At 49.1% G+C, this 19,886-nt stretch overlaps 1 protein-coding gene across 7 annotated transcripts in view; it reads right to left on the reverse strand.

The window, feature by feature from the left end:
- Pnpla6 (patatin like phospholipase domain containing 6) overlaps positions 1–19,792 on the reverse strand; it is a 29,999-nt gene extending 10,207 nt beyond the window's left edge. The window contains exons 1-22 of one of the 7 annotated variants that reach the window (XM_057763590.1): positions 19,626–19,792; positions 18,631–18,693; positions 18,452–18,520; positions 18,040–18,127; positions 17,808–17,890; positions 17,554–17,651; positions 14,183–14,323; positions 13,932–14,091; positions 13,418–13,498; positions 13,143–13,271; positions 12,860–12,940; positions 12,614–12,779; positions 12,156–12,239; positions 11,439–11,548; positions 11,149–11,316; positions 10,985–11,062; positions 3,413–3,618; positions 3,016–3,147; positions 2,815–2,938; positions 2,461–2,574; positions 2,209–2,284; positions 16–156 (exon numbers count right to left, since the gene is read on the reverse strand). In XM_057763590.1, the coding sequence (XP_057619573.1) occupies positions 16–156; positions 2,209–2,284; positions 2,461–2,574; positions 2,815–2,938; positions 3,016–3,147; positions 3,413–3,618; positions 10,985–11,062; positions 11,149–11,316; positions 11,439–11,548; positions 12,156–12,239; positions 12,614–12,779; positions 12,860–12,940; positions 13,143–13,271; positions 13,418–13,498; positions 13,932–14,091; positions 14,183–14,323; positions 17,554–17,651; positions 17,808–17,890; positions 18,040–18,127; positions 18,452–18,478 (2,287 nt within the window). In that variant the 5' untranslated portion in view covers positions 18,479–18,520; positions 18,631–18,693; positions 19,626–19,792. Of the gene's footprint in view, positions 1–15; positions 157–2,208; positions 2,285–2,460; positions 2,575–2,814; positions 2,939–3,015; positions 3,148–3,412; positions 3,619–10,984; positions 11,063–11,148; positions 11,317–11,438; positions 11,549–12,155; positions 12,240–12,613; positions 12,780–12,859; positions 12,941–13,142; positions 13,272–13,417; positions 13,499–13,931; positions 14,092–14,182; positions 14,324–17,553; positions 17,652–17,807; positions 17,891–18,039; positions 18,376–18,451; positions 18,521–18,630; positions 18,694–19,625 lie in introns of those variants that run through there. The other 6 variants (XM_057763589.1, XM_057763591.1, XM_057763587.1 and 3 more) reach the window with 6 other exon arrangements.
- Positions 19,793–19,886: the final 94 nt, after the last annotated feature.

Below are 19,886 nucleotides of genomic sequence, written 5' to 3' on the forward strand. Positions count from 1 at the left end.
AGACTTCCCACTCACCAATAGCCTGCAAAGCATGTTGCAGTTCCAGAGTAAAGGCCATCATGGGCACCTCAGCACACACGGGGAGGATGGCTACAGTGGACAGATTGCTGGCTGGGTTGGTCAGTTCTGAGTGTTGTGGAACACTGAGCCCAGAGCCTGTTGAAACACCAAGAGCAGACTGGCTGAGCAACTCTGTTTGAAGCAGTAAATGTCTTCTCCCCGCCCCCTTCTATCCCTACTTCCTTATCTGCCTTCTCCATCTCCTTTTCCACCCCCCAGCTCCTCTACTTCCTCTTCCTCAATCCTCCACCCTCTCTTCTACCCCTCCTACCTTATCTCCCTTCTCCATCTCCTTCCCTACCTCCCCCTCCACCTCCCCTACTTCCTCCTCTATATCTGCTCTTTGTCCCCTGCCTATGGCCCTCACTGCTCTCAGCTATGATAACGTCATACTGAGGCCGTGGCTGTGTCACCCAGCATATGATTCTATCCTTGGGTGTTTCTTGTTAAGACGTGGCCAGCACCCTTCACTTTTGACCTTATTCTCAGTGAGACCTGTTATGCAAATCTGTTGTTGCTGTTATTTTTTTTTTCTGAGACATGGTCTCATGCAGCTGAGAATGACCCAGAAATCTGGCCTCCTGCATCCAACCCCCAAGAGCTGGGATAACAGACATGTGCTACTATACCCAGATACCCATTATGCAATGTTAGAACCATTCAGACTCATTCCACTCTGACTTGGGCTACTTGGTCCCAACACCAAGCTAGACAAGAATCTATTTCTGACTCATCATCACTTCCCAGCTTCTCACCTAACAGCCTAGATGCAGATGTCACTCTCAGCTCTCGCCCAGGCCCCGCTTCATGTGCACCTCCTGGTTGGTTCTTCTCTCCCATAGGACACACTTACTGAGCTCAAATACTTTCCAAGGCCCTTTACTCCTGACCCCATTTTTCCCTCTCAAGTTACTCCTTGCAGTGGTTTAAAAGCACCAACCCTGGCCTGGGGCTACTGGTTAGTTGGAGTGTTTGGCTTAGCATGAGCAACACTCTTGAGTTCCAGCCACAACATCACATAAACCAGATGTGGGAGCATATGTCTGTCATCTAAGCACTCAGGAGGTGGAGGCAAGAGCATCATAAATTCAAAGTCATCCTTGGCTATACAGTGAGTTCAAGCCCAGTTTGGGCAACATGAGACCTGTCTCAAAACAGAACAAATGAAACAAACAAGAACCCCAAACCACCAAACCTTGTGTGGACCTACCTCTTTCTCACATCTAGCTCTAGGTCAACTGTCAAGGTTCAGCCCCTAGGCCTCAGAAATCCTTTGTCCACCCCTCTTTCTCTCCCGCTTTCTGCCTGCAGCCCTGTTAATTGCCCTGCCTAGTTTCCTTCTCTGTACCCACCTCCTGTCACTGGGATCTTTATGTGTTTTAAATTATGCTTTTCGTGCCTACATGACCTTGACCTTTATTTCCTGAATGTCAATGTTTATGGGGAAAGGTCAGCAAAAACGTAGACCCTCAGGCCCATTCAGTGGCATGGCTTAAACAGACTGCTCTGTGATCTATTCTAGCTCACAGAGACCACACTCCAGTATATAGAACCACACTTCCTAGCAGGTCAGTTTAACTTCAAAAGCCACTTACCAACGTTCACTAGTGCCACGTGCCACAAGCTCTCTTGTTATTATATTTTGATTCTTTCCCAAGATGCTCAGACTGCATTCTGTTGGGACCAGGAACCAACCTCCCTGCTGAAGACTCCACTCCTTGGACCTAAGAGATGGCTAGCAGGTTGCCTCAAAGTCTGACTGCCTGAGGTGATCCCTGGACCCACACGGTGGAAGGTAGAGAACTGATTCCTCTGACGCTCATACATGTTCAGGGACACACACACACACACACACACACACACACACACACACACACACGATAAGTAAGTGTAATAAAGTGTTGCCCTTATTCAAAAAAGAACCTGCTCACTAGCGCACTTTAGACCATTCAACAAACTGCCTGGAAACAAGGGCTATATATAGATGCATGTGTGATAGGGGCAGCCCCCACTGGGACAACTACCGGTCTCAATCCTGCCTCCAGCAAGATTTACAGTCAAATGTGGTTTCCTATCATGCTGTTTGCTAGAATGCTCAGGGCACAGCAGCCTAAATCCTCTACTCTGCCCCAAGGCTGGCAAACTCACCTGGAAAGGGTCCTTGCAACTGCTGCAGATTGCCTAGAATTTTCTGGCTCAGCAGATGAATAAGGCGGGTCACAACCTGACGCAGGGGGTTGGGGGAGGGTGAGAATTGTGTTCAGTAAGACAGAAGGGCCCCACCTAAGCTTCCTTCACCTGGGAGGCTAGAAATCCTGTTACGTGGTCTGCACCCTGATTAGGGCAGCCTGGCACAGGGAGGCTCCGCTCCCTGTCCTCCACCTCCCCAACTAGATGTACCTGTGGGTACCGACGTTTGATGTGGCCCAAGGTGCCCTCCGGGAGCTTGGCCAGCTCCGTGTCTCGAACGGCGTGCACAGTGGTGGCTCGTGGCTGCCGGGTCAGAGCCTCCACCTGGGAAACAAAATAAGAATTCACCACAGGTAATAATGGGACCTGAAGAGACATACTGAGGTGGAGTCCAGACTCCTCCCCCACCAGGACTGATTGCTTTTGACTTGAAAGAGCCAGGGAAGCGGCCTGGGTCGGGACTGAAGTTGGGCATGCAGTCTCCACTTCCATCAGATTACCCGGATGATGAGCATGGAGGTGAAGGGCTGGCTATGCTAGGAGATGGATGGGAGCTGCCCTTACCACACCAATGAGATCCCCGCGGCCATACTCCCCCACTAGCTCCTTCTTGCCGCTGCCTCGTTGGATGACGCTGCGGAGACGCCCATTGAGTACAATGTACGTGCAATCTGAGCGGTCACCCTGCCTAGGGTGGACAAAGAGTGGAGAGTCAGGGAAAATTGTAGGTAGGGTTTGAACAGTGAGGTGGGATCAGGATGGTACCTGTAGAGTGCACGACCGGCCTCCACAGCAGTCCAGTCTATGGCAAAGTCCATCTGGCGCACAAAGGGGGACATCCTCGCAGCAACCGTGTGCGCTGCGCTCAGCACCACACTGGGCTGTGCACGCATGATCCTGAAGCAAAAAGAAGGGATTGTGGAACCAGGTATTCTTGGAACGCATTAAAAGGAATGAAGAAAATGGGTGTCGGCTTGGGAATGAAACAGGAAGGACTCGAACCTGCCCTAGGTGGTGTTGGGAAGTGCTATCTAGGGGATCTTTCTTGCCCTTCTAGAAATGGGGTAGGGGAGTATTGTTCTGGTCTCTCCTCCCTCCTTTGGAAAAAAATAATTGGACTGTGGTCATCCGGGTGCCACGCCCACTCCAATCCCAGCCTTACTCATAGAAGTCTGATTTGGAGATCCGCAGGAAGGTACAATCTCTCTGGGCACGCAGTGTGAAGATGAGAGGTTCCCCAGTGAGCACAGCCAGCTGCCCCACCAGCTCTCCTGGCTGTGCCACAAACAGGCACACTTCCTCAGCCTTGTCAATCATGCGTTGGTACACGTGCAGGCAGCCCCAGAGCACGAAGTGCAGGCTCACGTCCTGTTAGGACAGAGGTAGGGCCATGATGTGAGCCGGCCACAGCACCTCTCCCCTAAACTCAGGTAGTGTGCCTCACAGGAAAGCTTAAAGAAGAAAAGGCTGGGGATAGAGCTCCTGTGGTTAAGGACTGGTCTAGCACTCAGGAAGCCCTGGCTTCCATTCCCAGCGCCACATACACAGACATGGTGATGCACACCTACAATCCCAGCACCACAGAAACAGAGGCAGAAGTGCGTCATCAGGAGGAAGGAGGGTTCAAGGTCACCCTTGACTACAGAGCAAGTCTGGGACCACCCTGGGCTGAGACCCTGTCTCAACAACACAAGTAAAAGAAAAAAAGAGAAAAAAGCAAGCAAGCCAAGAGTAGTGTTTCACCTACAATTCTAGCTAGAGCTGTTACTCAGAGAAACCCTGTCTCAAAACACACACACACACACACACACACACACACACACACACACACAAATATTCACTGGGCTGGAGAGATGGCTCAGCGGTTAAAAGCACTGCCTGCTCTCCCAAAGGTCCTGAGTTCAGTTCCTAGCAACCACATCGTGGCTCACAACCATCTGTAATAAGATCTGGTGTCTTCTTCAGGGATATATGCAGGCAGAACAATATAATAAATAAATAAATAATTATTTATTTTTAAAAAAGACCTTTTAAAAAATAGGCAAACCATATGTATTATGAACTACTATTCAAAAAATGGGATCCCCCTTGAAAAGATCCTCTTTGGGCTATTTGTACTGGCTCAGAGTAAAGACATGCTCCCAAACTCAACATCCAAGTTCAATCCCTGGCCCCACATATGGAAGGAGAGAACTGACTTTGAAAGGCTGTCCTCTGACCAATACATGTATGTTGTGGCTTGCATGCCCATATATATACCCACATACAAAAAAAAAAAAAAAAAAGAGGATTAAAAAACTTTAAAGCAATAGGCCCCCTTTGCGCCCATGTATCTACTCCATTTGCTCCCCAACTGCTTTTGTTTCCCCCACGGAGCATGTTCCTTTTCAAGGCACTTTAAAGCATTTGTCTTTTTTCATCTCCCCCCTACACACACACAAGTGCTAGGGATCAAACAGGTCTTCATCCAGGTGTGGTGCTGAGGTCAGCACTCAGGAGGCACAGGCAAAGGGGGCTCCCGTTCAGGGCCCTCTGGACTATACAGTAAATTCCAGGCTAGTCTGGGCTACTTGAGACCTCAGAAAAGAAAAAAAACAAACCACACGCAGGCAAGATGTCTCAGCTGTAAACGTGCTTGTTGCCAAGCCTGACAACTTGAGTTCAGTCCCAGGTCTCATACGGTGTAGGAAAGAACGGGCTCTCGCAAGCTGTCCTGCCGGCACACAGGCACCTTTCATGTACACACGCCTATGCACACACACATACAAACACACACAAATAAATAAATGTAATAAAAAAAGAAAAAGATGATACTGGGCGATCAAAAGCGAGGCGGTGACCCTGGGCCTTTTGCACAACTTGCTCCCTATCTAGACTGGCCTTTCCTCCACCCAACTCATTGCCCCACCCTTCCTCCTCTGCTGGTGGTCACCTCCTTAGAGGCACTGCCCTGCTTAAGCCAGTCTTTGTAGTGTCAAGAATGTGACCTTTGTAGCTCTAACCCTCTGAGTTTACAAGGATTTATATGGGATTTATATGCTCCTCTGCGTGACATCCGTCAGAACTGCTGACTCACCAAAGGCATACAGATTTTTTTTTTTTTTTTTTTTTTTGCCACCTGTCTAGCAAGCAGGACAGGTCCCAGACATGGTAAAGGCTCAGTAAATGGATGTTTCTCTCTTTTGTGGTCTGACCAACCAGACATATCCTACCCCACCCCTTTAGAAAAGAAGAATTGAAACCACCTAGAGATGGGAAGATCTTTCTCTGTCCGACACACCAACCTGTCTGATGCCATGCATATATGCTAGGACCTTCTAAGACAATTTCCAGGTAGTGTTTGGATTACATACAGGCATTAATAAAATCATGTTATTGCTTGTTACTAGACTGGGAGTATGTATGTACACAAAGGTATATGTGTGCATATGAAAGCCAGAGGGGCAGGTTCAGGTGTTGTTCTGATGTGGGACTCCCCCCTCTGTATGCTGTGAATGTGTTTTGTTGCCATTGGTTAATAAAGAATCTGCTTTGGGTCTATGGCAGGGCAGAACAGAGCAAGGCGGAAATTCCAAGCAGAGATAGAGGAGAAAATAAGGTGGAGTCACGAAGACACCATTGTAGCTGCCCAAGGAGACAGATGCTCCAAAACCTTACTGGTAAACCTTACATGGTAAAATATAAAATTATAGGAATGGGATTAATTTAAGATATGAGTTAGTTAACAAGAAGCCTAAGCTATTGGCCAAGCAGTGTTGTAATTAACATAGTTTCTGTGTGATTATTTAGGATTTGGGCAGTCGGGAATGAACAAGCAGGTTCATACTACAGAATGGTGCCCAATGTGTTTTGGATCTGGGCATCCAGGAATGAACAAGCAATCTCTTACTATATTGTTCCTCGGGTGCTGTCCATCTTTCTGCTGTGATCTGAGTGTTGGAATTAAAGGCGTGCGCTACCACTGCCCAGTGGCTCAGTTGTTTTTTAAGACAAGGTTTAACCTTGGAACCCAGTGCTTGCTCAGCTTAGACTGGGTGGCTAGCAAGCCCCAGGTCTCCTCCTGTCTTGGCCTTACCTCTGCAAAGGTTACAATCTGACAATACCCTGTTCTTTTCATGTGGGTGCTGGGGATTTGACCTCTGGATTTTAGACTTGTATAGCAAGTATTTTTTACCAAATGAGCTATCATCATTGCCAGCTCTAGATTAGGAACTTCTTTTTTGATCAGTTTTTCCAGACAGGGTTTCTCTGTCTCTGTGTAGCCCTGGCTATCGTAGAACTTGCTCTGTATACCAGGCTGGTCTCACCAAGACCCACCTGCCTCTGCCTGCAAGTGCTGGGATTAAAGGAGCTTGCCACCAACACTGAGAAGATTAGGAAAATTTTAGTGCAGGAATTCTCAGGGCCATGAGCATGCTACTGAATACTGAATTCACTCAGAATTCCAAAAAAAGGATAAAAGAGCATTTCTCAAAATGTGTTTCACCAGATCCCTTATAATATGGGCGGAGTATCCCTTATTCATAGTGCTTGGGACTAGAAGTGTGTGGTATTTTGGAATTCTACCACCTGGATTTTAGAATATTTGCAGAAGTAAAATGAGGTATCTAAAAATAAAAAAAAAACACAATAACAGAATGATATAGGTCTAAACAGGTGTCACTTTTGTCTCATATACATTCTACATGCACAACCTAAGTCTAATTCTTTTTAGGTTCGTTTTTAATTTTTTTCAATTGTTTTTTGAGACATTGTTTCTGTGTAGCTTTGGAGCCTGTCCTGGAACTCACTCTGTAGACCAGGCTGGCCTCGAACTCACAGAGATCTGCCTACCTCTGCCTCCCCAGTGCTGGGATTACAGGCAAATACCACGACACTACAGCCTGCATTCTAATGTGGGAATGTGGGGTCTTGGGATCACACTCATGTCCTTGTGCTTGCAGAGCACACACCGTACCAGCTAAGCCACCCTTCCACGCCCCTGAGAGGTAATTTCATACACTATTTTTACTGCTTCTTATTTGACTGTAATTTGTCCCAGGTCAGGAGTGGACTTCAATATTTACATCATGTTGACATAAGCTTTTAGATTTGGGAGCACTGTGGATTTGAAATTTTCCATGATAGATGCTGCTGACTATGACTTAGAGATGGTGCAGAGAACTCACGTGGGAAGATGCTTGGTACAGCAGGGTTTTTCAGCGTTGACACTATTGATACTTTAGTCTGGATGACTCCTTGCACTGCCTGGGGATTCTAGTATCCTGGTCTAGGGGGCATACACACACATTCCAAGTCATAACAATCAACAATGTGACAAAGGGGTGGGTGGGAGGCACTAGCAAGATGGCCCAGTGGCTAAGAATGCATATTGCTATTGTAGAGGACCCAGGTTTGCAGTACAACCACAACTGCCCATAACTCTAGCTCCAAGGGCTCTGATGCCTCTGGACTCCACAGGCACCTGTACTCACATGCAAATACCAAAACAAATAATTTTAAAAAGAAAAAAAAAATTGACACAGGGTGTGGTGTGGTTTGAAATAAAATGGACCCCAAAGGGAGTGGCACTATTGGGAGGAATGGTCTTGTTGGAGTAGGTGTGGCCTTGTTAGAGGAAGTATGTCACTGTAGGGGTGAGCTATGTGGTCTCCTATGCTTAAGTTACACCCAGTGAGACAGTTCACTTCCTGATGTCTGTGGATCAAGATACAGAACTCTCAGCTCCTTCTCCACTACCATGTCTGCCTGCAAGCTGCCGTAATGATGATGAACTAAACCTCTAAAGCTGTAAGCCACCTTTTCCTTTAGAAGAGTTGCTGTGGTCATGGTGTCTCTTCACAGCAACAGAAATCCTATATAGTAGGATAGGTAGATCATGCTGGCCTCACACTCATAGAAATCCACCCACTTTTGCCTCCCGAGTGCTGAACTAAAGGCATGTACCACTAACACCCACTTAAAATAAATATACCTATTTTTAAAATGCTGGAGTGGGGGAGGGGTAGCTTAGTGGTAGAGCACTTGCCTAGCATGTGCAAAGACCCTGAGTTACATATCCATCACACACACACTTTTCTTCTTTTTTTTTTTGGTTTCTTGAGATAGGGTTTCTGTGTGGACAGTCCTGGCTGTCCTAGAACTTGCTTTGTAGACCAGGCTGGCTTCAAACTCACTGAGATCTGCCTGCCTCTGCCTCCCAAGTGCTAGGATTAGCACTGAGACCTAGAGAATAAGTGAGTTGGTTAAGAGCACTGGCTGCTCTTGCAGAAGACTGGGGTTCAGTTCTCAACACCCATACTAAGAAGCTCACAACCATCTACAACTCTAGATCCAGGGGCTCGGATGCCCTCTTCTGGCCTTCACAGGCACTGCACACAAATGGTGTGTATACATACACACAGGCAAAACACTTATACACATACAATTAAATAAAGCTAACTAGGAGGTGGTGGTGCACACCTTTAATCCCAGCATTTGGGAGGCAGAGACGATTGGATCTCTGAGTTTGAGTTCAGCCTGGTCTACAGAGTGAGTTCTAGGATGGCTAGGGCTACACAGAAACCCTATCTCAAAAAAACAAAAACAAATAAACAAATCCTTTTTTAAAAAGCACTGGTATGAAATGTTAGAGATAGGCAGAACATCACAGCCATTCCCAACAAAGCCAAGAAGACAAACAGAGCAAAGCCTCCTGCAGGGGCTACAGTCAGGCCTTTCCGCAGGCCAGGGCTGAGTTCAACTCTAGCATCTTCCTGATCAGCAAGGCCTTGGGGTGGGGGAGCTGTGTGACTGAACTTCCTCAGCTCATCCACCTGGGGTCACACTAGACTGACATCAGCCAAATCTGACTTCCTCTCCTGAAAGGTGCCTACACCTGCCATGAGCAGCCAAGGGGATAGTAGAACACCCCCATCACGTGACAGAACACTCCGCCTGAACCCCCACCTCCATTCCAGGTTCTCACTGCCTCTATCCCATTGCTGGCTTCAACCGTCACTAGAGACACACTGAGCTACAAGCCCCTGCAAAGCTTTTCCTGGGCCGTGGCCTTTGGATCGATGCAAGGAGCTGATGGGCTCTTATTATCTCCACGCCCACAGACTGAGGAAGCCGAGAACTTTCTAGGGTCTTTGCCTAGAGTCACACAAGGAATTGGAGACAAAGTGTATTTCAGCTCAGGAGTTGGGAACTGGCTCAGCTGTTAAAACACTTGCTGCTAAAGTGTGACAGTTCAGATCCCCAGAACCTACATAAATGTCAGGTTACAGTATGACAGACCACCTATAATTCCAGTCTCAGGAGGAGACTGGATCCCCAGCACAGCTAGCCAGAGACTCGGTGTATTGGTAAACTCTAGGTTGGGATGAGAGATGCTGATGGAGGATAATTCCTGACATCAACCATGAACCTGTAAATTCATGCATCCATGTGTGCATGCATGCATTCATACATGCATCCACACAAATGAAAAAAGTATGCATATGTATACACACACACACACAAAAAGAAAGAAACACAAAGGGAAAGTAGATTTCGAGTCTCAACCATTCACCCCAGATTCTCATCTCCACATTTGAATATAAGATCCTAGTCTCAAAGCTTCTTCTCTTGGTGGGTCTCAAATTCCCCACTCAGAGGACAGAGGGAAGGGGAGATGCTGTCACACCCTGATGTTATCAGGAGGCTCTAAAACAGCGCCTCAGGCTTGCACAGGAGCCACTCCACAAGCGTCTGAATGGATGGAGGCAACAGACACAATGCAGACAGAGTCGGGGTGTTGCTCGGTGGCAAAGCACTTGCCTAGCATTGGAAAGCGCTGGGCTCCATCCCCAGTGCCAAAACGACTCTAAGTAGTAGCAATAATTATGAAGAACGAAAGACCAACCTGGCTCCATGCCAACTACCACAACTGATGACTGAACCCTTCCTCTGCATCCTTCTCAACACAGGTGAGAATGTATGGTCTCTGGATCAATTTTACGTACACACAAAAACACATATTTCTTGGATTTTAGAGACCAGGTCTTATGTAGCTCAGACTAAGTTTGAACTCATGTAGTTGAGGGTGACCCTGAACTTCTGATTCTCCTGCCTCTACCTCCTGAGTAGTAGGATTACAAGCATGCTTGTTTATGCCAGTTTATGTTATGCTGGGGGTGAAACCCAAACTTCATGCATGTGAGGAGAGCACTCTACCAATCTGAGTCCTATCCCCAGCCCTATGCCTGCCATTTAATGAGCACCTATTTGATCAGGCAGGCACCAAGGCTGGAAGGGAGTAGAACATGGAGGTACATCACAGAATCAAGGAGGCCTCAAGAGGAGAGAGCTAGAGGTTGGGAATTCCAGGAGGAGGAAAAGTTCAGGGACTAAGGGTGAAGGTTTGGTAGATCAACAGGACTTGAGGTGAAAGTCGAGGATGGCGATAACACAACCCAAGGATAGGTTATACATGATGACACACACCCTAAATCTCAGCACTCAGAGGGCAGAGGTAGATCTCTGTCAGTTTGAGGCCAGCCTGGTCTACACAGAGATCCAGGCCAGCCATGGCTACACAGTGAGATACGGTCTCAAAACAGCACAACACAGCCTCCCAGCATAAGAGGCTAAAAACTTCAGGTATAAGAAGTTGACTCCCAGAGAGGAAGAACAGCAATCACTACTTAAAGGTCAGGGATCAGAGGTCAGAGGAAGAGATCTAGTACCACAGGTCAAAAGTCAGCCTTACCTGGTCCCCCTGGCGGGCTATGATGGTGCCAGCTTTGGCGTGATGGAGCAAGACTCTGCTGTTCAGTAGAGAGGGGTCCTGGGAAGGGAGGGGAGTTGAGATGGACCCAGCCAGGCCTTTAACCTGCCTCCCTCATCCCCTGCCTCCCTGCACCATCTGCCCACCTCAATCCGCATCAGCTTGGCTAGCTCTCTCTTCGCAGCCTCAAAGATGCTGCTTGTCTGGCGGCCCTGGTAGGGCCCAAAAGGGCAGCCACCTGTGGCCGACTCATCTTCACAGTAGCTGTATTCGCAGGCACCTGCTGGCTGCTCCCGGAGCTCCTGAGTGGGGGTCTGTGGAAGGCAGGGGTGTGTGACTTCCTGCCGACCTCCTAATTGACCTTTTCAGTGACTCACCAAGACCAGAGGTTGGAAAGGGGGGGTGTGGTGAGATGAGGGAAAAGAGAGGGCCTCACCCTAGCGGATGCTGTCTGAGGTCCTCCAGATGCCTCTTCTTGAAGGGAAACAGATATCCGGCCACGCTCATAGGCCATGTCAAAGTCAGAACGAGGCCCGCCTTGTAAACCTGTGCATGAAGAGGCAAGAAAGCCAATAAAGATGGAGCTGGGGTGGAACTCAACGATGAAGTATCTGCCTAGAATGTGTAAGGTCCTGGGTTCCACCCCCAGGCCCAAAGTAAATAAGTAAACAAATAAGTTAGTGACTGCAGCTATAAGCTATAACCAATCTTAATTCCACACTAACCCTGTAACCACGGCAGACATGACTAATTGATGACCACACTTTACCTCTGCATCTTTCTTTTTTTTTTTTTTTTTTTCGAGACAGGGTTTCTCTGTGGTTTTGGAGCCTGTCCTGGAGCTAGCTCTTGTAGACCAGGCTGGTCTTGAACTCACAGAGATCCGCCTGCCTCTGCCTCCCAAGTGCTGGGATTAAAGGCGTGCGCCACCACCGCCCGGCTCTCTGCATCTTTCTTAACACAGTGGAGAGGAGAACGATCTCAGAGCATACCCACCAAAAATAGGAAGGAAAAAGGATTTATATGCCCATTTTGGAGGTAAGAGAACAAAATCAGGACTGACAAGCAAGCGGCCTGTCCTGGATTCAAATCTAGACCCCTGACAGTCCTTTCCATACCACCTACCCCTTACTAAACTACAAGGGCTCCAAACCTGAGATGTCTACTGGCATGGAGATGCAGCGGCTCAGCAGAGGGGCTGAGGGGGCTTCTAGAGATGTGGGTTTCACCGGATCCCCTGGGGAGAAAAATGCTCAGTATCCAGCACTCAGACCCACAGGCCTCAAGCTAGGACTAGGGCGTGAGAAACAGATGGGGTCTGAGGAGGATCCATTTAAACCTATAAAACTAGGCTCAGTGAGTAAGGGCTTGGGGCATCAAGAGTTCTGGTCCCTGGACTCACATGGTAGAAGGGGAGCACTAACTCCGGCAAGCTGTCCTCTGACCTCCACTGCTTGCTACAGCATGTGTGTAACCCCCTACCCCCAAATAAACACATGTAAAAAACAAAGCACACAAAATGGAGGGACCGGAGAGAGCAGAGAGGTGGAGATGGGGCTGAATGGGCTCAAGTCCCTAGTTGGGAAGAAGAGGAAGGAGTCGCTCAGGTACCTGCAGGTCCAGGCAGTGGGGCTCCGGTGGGGTCAGGGGGGCGGCCAGAGGTCTCCTTCGAGGCTTCCTCGGCACCCGATGTGCTGACTACCCGTTTAGAACCACGAACAGGGCTGGTGCGGGTTGGGAGGCCAGGGCTGGGGAACAGGCGTAGGGGCTGGATCTCCTGGAGTAGGGGAGTAGAGAATAATTTATGTCTAAGTGTCCCCCTCATTGTGTTCCCACATCCTCTTGCATCCAACTCACGTGGCTGAAGAGTTCATTTGTCAGACCCAGGTAATTGTGAAGCGCCAGGAAGGTCACTCTTTGCAGCCTCACCATGATGATCTGCAGGGGTGGGGGGCAGGACGGAAGAGGGGAGCAGTCAGGATCAGCAGCCAGCATCAGCAGCCTCCACGGAGGTCTGCTGCTCAGGAGTGATAAGCAACAATTCTGCCTATCCACTGCCGCACCGATGCCTGGGATAGGTGGGGTGGGTACAAGGGTGGGGTGCTCTGCCGCCCACGGAGGAGGTGAAGGGCCAGCTGACCTGCACCACTCGCACCAAGCTCTCAGGGTATTTGGTGAAGACAGCCGAGAAGGCTTCTACTGGGAGTCTCAGTACCGTAGAGTCCCGGGCAGCTCTAGCTGACACAGTCCGCTGGGGATGCTGGTGACCCTGGGAGATGGGTGGAAGAAGAGGTAAGATCTGTGAGACCACTCACTGTTCCTTGCAGCCTTCCTGGTGCAGGTGACCACTAGCAGCATCGGGGCTGATGAAATGGGGCCTCCCACCTCTCTACCCAACATAGAACCTTCACTCACGGTAATGACGTCAAGGATGCTCAGAAGGCTGTTGACGCTGTCTCCAGGGACCACTTCCTTCACCACACATTCCTTCCCGTCCTGAGACACAGGGACCACTGATCATTGCCAGCGTCCTCTAGTGGCTGTCACTGGACCTCACCTCCCACTCACCCCAGTAATAACCAACCTCCTAACCAGCTGCTGTTTTCTGCCCATCACTCCTTGCCCATTTGTGTGGAGCTCCCCAAATGGTCACTCCGTCCTCTGATATTTTTATAACACTAGAATTAGAACCCAGAGACCCTGCACGTACCGGGCAAGTGCTCACCAGCGAGCACTTCCCTGGGGAATTCTAGGTAGAAGCTCTACCATACATACCTGTTGTCCCTCACCAGACAAAAGTTCTACCATTGAACTCTACACAGTCATCATTAACCTGACTTCTGAACACACAACTCCAAAAGTAGTGTCTAAGTCCAGGAGAGATGTGCAGTGCCCACCCTCCCACGGTGGCTCCGAGAGGTTCACTCACAGGCCCTGGCAGGCAGAGCTCCAGTAACCCATCTTGAACCACGTAGATGCTGGCATCTGGCTGACCAGGCCGAAAGACGTAGTCGCCCTGTCCAAGACGCTGGAAAACCATGTGCCGGCAGAGCTCCAGGAAGAGTGGTTTCTCAAAGTGACCCAGTACCCTGTAGAATGGGCAGTGAGAGAGGGGTGGAGGGGATCAAAGCAGCCCCAGGCTGTGCAGGAGCCTCAAAACATCCAGACCCTGACGCTTACCGAACATTCTTGAGCATGTAGAGCACCTCAGAGGGTAGGTGGGAATTGGCCAGGTCGCCTTCTGTGAGGTCAGCCTCCAGCACTGAAGGTGGGGGCTCCTTCCGCTGTAGGGTGGGAGTCTCCTTCTGGATACGCAAGATCCTGATGGGAGGAGGGGTTGGGTCAGTGGTTCTCAACCGAACACTACAACCCTTTAATAGTTCCTCGTGTTGTGGCGACCCCAACGACAAAATTATTTTCATTGCGACTTCATAACTGTAATTCTGCTACTGTTATGAACTATAATGTAATAGCTGTGCTTTCTGATGGTCTTAGGAGACCCCCATGAAGGAGTCATTTGACTTCCCCAAAGGGGTCTCGAGCAACAGTTTGAGAACTGCTGGGTTAGAGGAATGACGGAAAGCTCAGGCAACCATTTACCCCTTCCCTCTGGTTTATACAGAGCAAATTCCGGCCCATTGTCTAGATCAGGCCCTCTACTTACTTTTATCATTAAAGTTTTATTAGCACACTGCCATGATAATTCACTCATGTATTACTTATTACCTCTTACTTCAAAGGGAGAGCTGAATAGCCAGCACAGAGACTGTATATGTATGCCCCACAAAGTCTAAAATGTTTACTATATGACATTTTACAGAAGAAATTCATGGTGCAAATTTCAGGGACTTGCTTCCCCATTCATAGGGCTCCATAATGGATCCTCTAGTTTGTCAGGGGTTTATTTTATTCATTCACAATTTCACACATCTATCTAATGGACTTTAATCGTACCCTCCATCATCCTCTCTAGCCCTCTCCTCTTTTTGCCAACCTCCTTCTTTTGGGGAAGTTCCCTTCCTACTTTTGTGGGGTGTCTTGTTTATTTTTGTGGCCCTCGGCATTTAACTAGGGGTGCCTGCAGGAGCATGGGTTGGAGGTTATTTTCTTGAGCAAGGGCAACTTCCTGGTGGCTACACCATTGAGGACTATGGCTCAAAGCATCACTGATAGTCCATACTTCCTCAGGAAGGGGTGGAGCCTCATGAACTCCGCCCCCCCCCACTCTGTAGCCAAGGACCAACTCAGATACCAATCTGAGATTCAGGCTGTAGGCAGAAAGAGCACTTGTACTTGTCACAGGAGACCTGAAAGTCATTTCAGCTCACAGAGTCCTGAGCGAGCCTCGGATATGAGTGTGCTCTGAAGAAGACCCCAGATACAGACTTCTGTTCTCTGGAAAGACCTTTCTGGGTTTTTGTTTTGTTTTGTTTTCAGGAAGCAGGGGCCAGGGCAAGGGCTCAGTGGAGAGCCCCTGTTGTACAAGCAAGAGGACTTGAGTTTAATCCCCCACACCCACATGCTTTGCCAACATGAGCCATCTTCCCAACCTGACCAGAACAAACTAGAAACAAATAACCCTTCTACCCAAATCATAGAAAGCTCTGCAACATCATGGTTTGCCACAGAGTCAAGGATGGCCCCTGGAGTTAAATAACACAGCCTTGAGAAAGACCTTCAGGTAGACCTCCTGCTGCAAGAAGATCCCAGAAACCATTTCTTAATTTACAGAGATTCCTGTAAGAGCCTTCTCAAAGACACCAACAAACACCTGAGTCAACCTTCCTGTTTCTTTTCCTTTCTCTTCCTCCCTCCCTCCCTCCCTCCCTCCCTCCCTCCCTCCCTCCCTCCCTCCTCCATCCCCCCTCCCTCCATCCCCCCTCCCTCCCCCCTCCCTCCCTCCATCCCTTTCTTCTTTCCTTTTTTCTTTCTAGCTTTTGAGGCAGAGTTTCTCTGTGTAACAGCCCTAGCTGTCCTAGAACTCACTCTGTAGACCAGGCTGGCCTCAAACTCACAGATATCTGCTTGCCTCCCAAGTGCTGGGATTAAATGTGTGAACCACCACCATCCAGCTTCTTCCTATGTTTCTAACACAAAGGGATCACTTTCCTAAAAATTTTAACTTATATTCGTATATTTATTTGTGTATGCATAGGTCAGAGGATGACTTGCAAGAGTCTCTCCTTCCCCCACGTGGGTTCCAGGAATGAAGCTCATGTCTTCAGACTCAGCAGCAAATGCCTTTACCCCCTGTGCTATCTTACTGGCCAACAAAGGAATTCTTAAAGATGGCAAACATAATGGGCACAGGCCTGTCATGCCAGTTACTCAGGAGGCTGAGACAGAGGGATCACTCATTCAAGGCCTGCCTGGACTACAGAGAAAATTCAAGACCTACCTGGATAACTTAGCAAGACCTGGTCTCAAAAAAAAAAAAAAAAAAAAGTATAGCGCTTGAGTTTGGCTCACTGGTAAAACTGCTTAACTAGCACGGCCAGGTCTCTGAGTTTGATACTATGTAACAATAATTTGATACTGTGCACCGAATTAAATGTGCTCAGTAAAATAGAAAAGTAGGGCCAGCAAGATGGCTCGTGGGTAAAAGTACTTTCTGCCAAGTCTTATAACCTGGTTTTATCCCGGAGATTCATGTGGTGGAAGGAGACAACCAGTTGCCATGCACATGCTATGCCATGTGCACCTCTACATATAAACACATATGCAATAAATAAATTTTAAGTAAAGTAGGGGTTAGGGATATAGCTCAGTGGCAGAATTCTTGCTACAAAAATAAATAAAAATGAATGCTTGCTGTAAAAATAAATGAATGAATGAATCAATGAATGAATGAAAGGGAGTGTGGCTCAGTTGGTAGAGTGCTTGCCTGGCAGGCACAAGGCCTTGGGTTTAATCCCCTGGACCATATAGACAAGGCATGGTGACATATACCTATAATATACCTATAATCCCAACACAAAGGAGAACTGGGAGTCAATGTGAGTCTTGACTATATAGAAAGTTCCAGGCAAGCCTGGGCTAAATGAGGCCTTGTCTCAAAAACTAAAACAAACCCAAGCAAACAACAACATACACACATACACATGATAGCTCCCAGGGAAAAAGAACTACCCCAGGTGAACAACACAGACAACTCAAGAGAGATGCTCTCCTGTATGGAAAGAGTGATGCCCCTGGAGAAGAGAATCCTGAAACAGCCCTTCTAGCTAGCCACACAAACATTGAGAAAAAAACTGCAGTACGTCGCCTTGAATAAACTCTCCAATATGGCAAAACACCAGGTGTAGATACCTAAAGACATGGTAGATAGCCTTCGGGACAGGGGAACATTATCGAGACAAGTCTTAAGCCACAGGCATGCCTACACCGTAAGCATTATGTCTGGGAAAGCAGAACTCTGCCAAGTGAAAGCCTTGAAATGGCCCTCTGATGTGGAGCCTCCCAAGACAGTCCATAAGTTTAAATAACTCTGAGGTACAGGTGTGAGCTGACCCCTGTCCACCACTTGATGTTATACCCAGTGTCAGCCTTACTTCTTGGCAATGTTAAGCATCTTCAGTTTTTTCTTCATGCGGGGCCGGGAAGTGGTGGAGACTGATGTATCCACCAGGGAAGAAGTGGATTGTGATACCTGGGACAATTAAGAATATGAGGTCAATTAGAGAAAGAGGAAGGGCAGATCCAAGGGGACCTTAAATAAGGGCAGAGGTGTCCCCTAATAAGTGTAAATAGGAAAAGGGCCGAGTTCCTATGGTCAGCCAGGCCAGCAGGAGGTCCTGGAACTCACCTTCCGCATAATCTTCCGGCCATAGAAAAGCACTTTATCCCGCTTCCGGAACCGATACCGGGGGCCCTCCGGGGCTGGAGTTTCTGGGGATAGGTGGGAGAGAAGGGAGGGTTCTTTGCGCTCCACGCAGGCTCCAGCAAATTCCCCACCCCTGCCCCTTGGGCTCTCCGGGTATTGAAGCTCCCCTTCCATCCCTACAGTCTTTCCCCAGAGGGGCCCTTTGAATCCTCACTCTGCACCCGTAGCCTCCGCACCACCAAGAGGATGAGCACAGCGGTGACCAGCACCGCCACTCCGGCCCCGATCATCACACCCAGCACCTGCGGAACGAACGGCACAGGCTGGGCACCGCATATCCGTTTCGGCAAGCCCTCCTCCGGGGCCTTTAGAATCACCTCTGCCCCGGAGGAGGTCGTATTCAGCTCGTGACTCGGTGTCCCCATCTGCAGAATGGGTCAATGCCGGTTCCCTTCCCACCTCCACGGGGGAAGCGACCGACTCTTCCCTGAGGCTGGGTATCCCGCGATGCATGCCGGGAAACGTAGTTTCGCCTGCACATTCATCGTTCTCGAAGAGACAATCCCGCGGCGTATAGCAAGCCCGCCGGGAGTTGTAGTCCTGTGCACAAATTCCCCAACCCTTACCATTCCGGTTTGCAGTGGAGCCTCCATTGGTTGTTTCAGACTAGGTAGCAGGTCTGATAGCCTGCAGTCCTGGAAATCGAGGAGCAGAAAGGAGCAGAGCAAGATGTCAATCAAGCCTACCCAGCCCGAATCACAGGCTCTTACCCCAGTTCTACTCACAAGTCACGCCCCCTAGATACCTTTGGCCTGGATGACTTCTCCACTCGCCCGGGTTTGGTTGGGAGCGGCTAGAGGGGTTGCTGCTGGACAGAGGGATGCGGGCAAATTGACCTCCCATCCCGGATCTAGGGGTTCCTTGTTTGACCCCCTCGCTTATACATAAGGCAGACCAGACTCCCCAACATATTCATTAGCACCCAATGGCCAACGGGTAGTGGTCCAGTCAACAGCTCCCTGGCAGGTGTCCTTAGGCCATGGTCTCTTCTGAAAGTGGTTCCTTCGTTAGCCTTGACTTTCCATAGGTTTGACTAGTCTTGACTAACAAACCCTCAGGCTGGACGCCCTCCTACATCCTGTTAAGACTTGATGTTCCACTCCAGGAAAAGCTAGGACCCGTAAGCCAGGAAGCTGAGGCGACAACAGGACTCTGGGCTCCTAACCCAAGCCTGTCCTATAGAGAAGTTTGGGAGCTGGGGCGTTGAGCACTGCCATGGACTCTCTTGGAAATGGGACCCTAAGGCCCTCGGAGTGGGATGAGCTCCCAAAGTGTTATAGATTTATGCTTACAGATTGAACTGTCATGAAACAGGAAAGTTACGGTGCGGAGTATCCCTGGGATCAAAGGAATGATGCAGGCAGTATAACCAGGGACGCCAGAATTGGGGGAGGGTAGGAAGGGCGGCGCACTGGAAAGTTACTGAGAGATCCGGAGATATACATAACTACTATCTAAAAGTCTAGGTGTTGGGAGAGCACCCGAGCTTCCTGGAAGGTACTGAGGGAAGATGGAATGCTACCGGGACTCTTTTGGGACGCTGGAGATCTTTTTGATACCTTAGACTATTAATACGAATTTAGAGGGATCGCAGAGCCCTGAGATGCTACCTGGAACATCGTTAGAATAACTACTCCCCTTCTGTACTCCAGGACGCACCTGGCTATGGAAGCGGAAACACCGGTGCAAGGATCTCAGGAATGGGGGGTGGGGTGGGAGCATCAGAAAGTCGGGACCTACCCGGAATCAGAGGACAAACCGATACGGGACAAAGCTGAAGCTTGCTAACGGTCCTCGAAGGGACATCCTTGCTCGGTCGATGGAAACTCGAACCACCCAGGAGCTGCAACCAGTGTTCACCCAGCGTTGGCCAACACCCCTAGCTTTCCGTCCGCAGCCGCGGCACCTTTAAATTATTCCACTGCAAGGCACGCCCCAGCCCCGCCTCCCACCATGCTTGGAAGGTCGCACTGCGCCAGCCAAGCCGAGTGTGGCGGCCTC

Source organism: Chionomys nivalis, chromosome 3 (assembly GCF_950005125.1).
Source record: "Chionomys nivalis chromosome 3, mChiNiv1.1, whole genome shotgun sequence".
NCBI lineage: Eukaryota > Metazoa > Chordata > Mammalia > Rodentia > Cricetidae > Chionomys > Chionomys nivalis.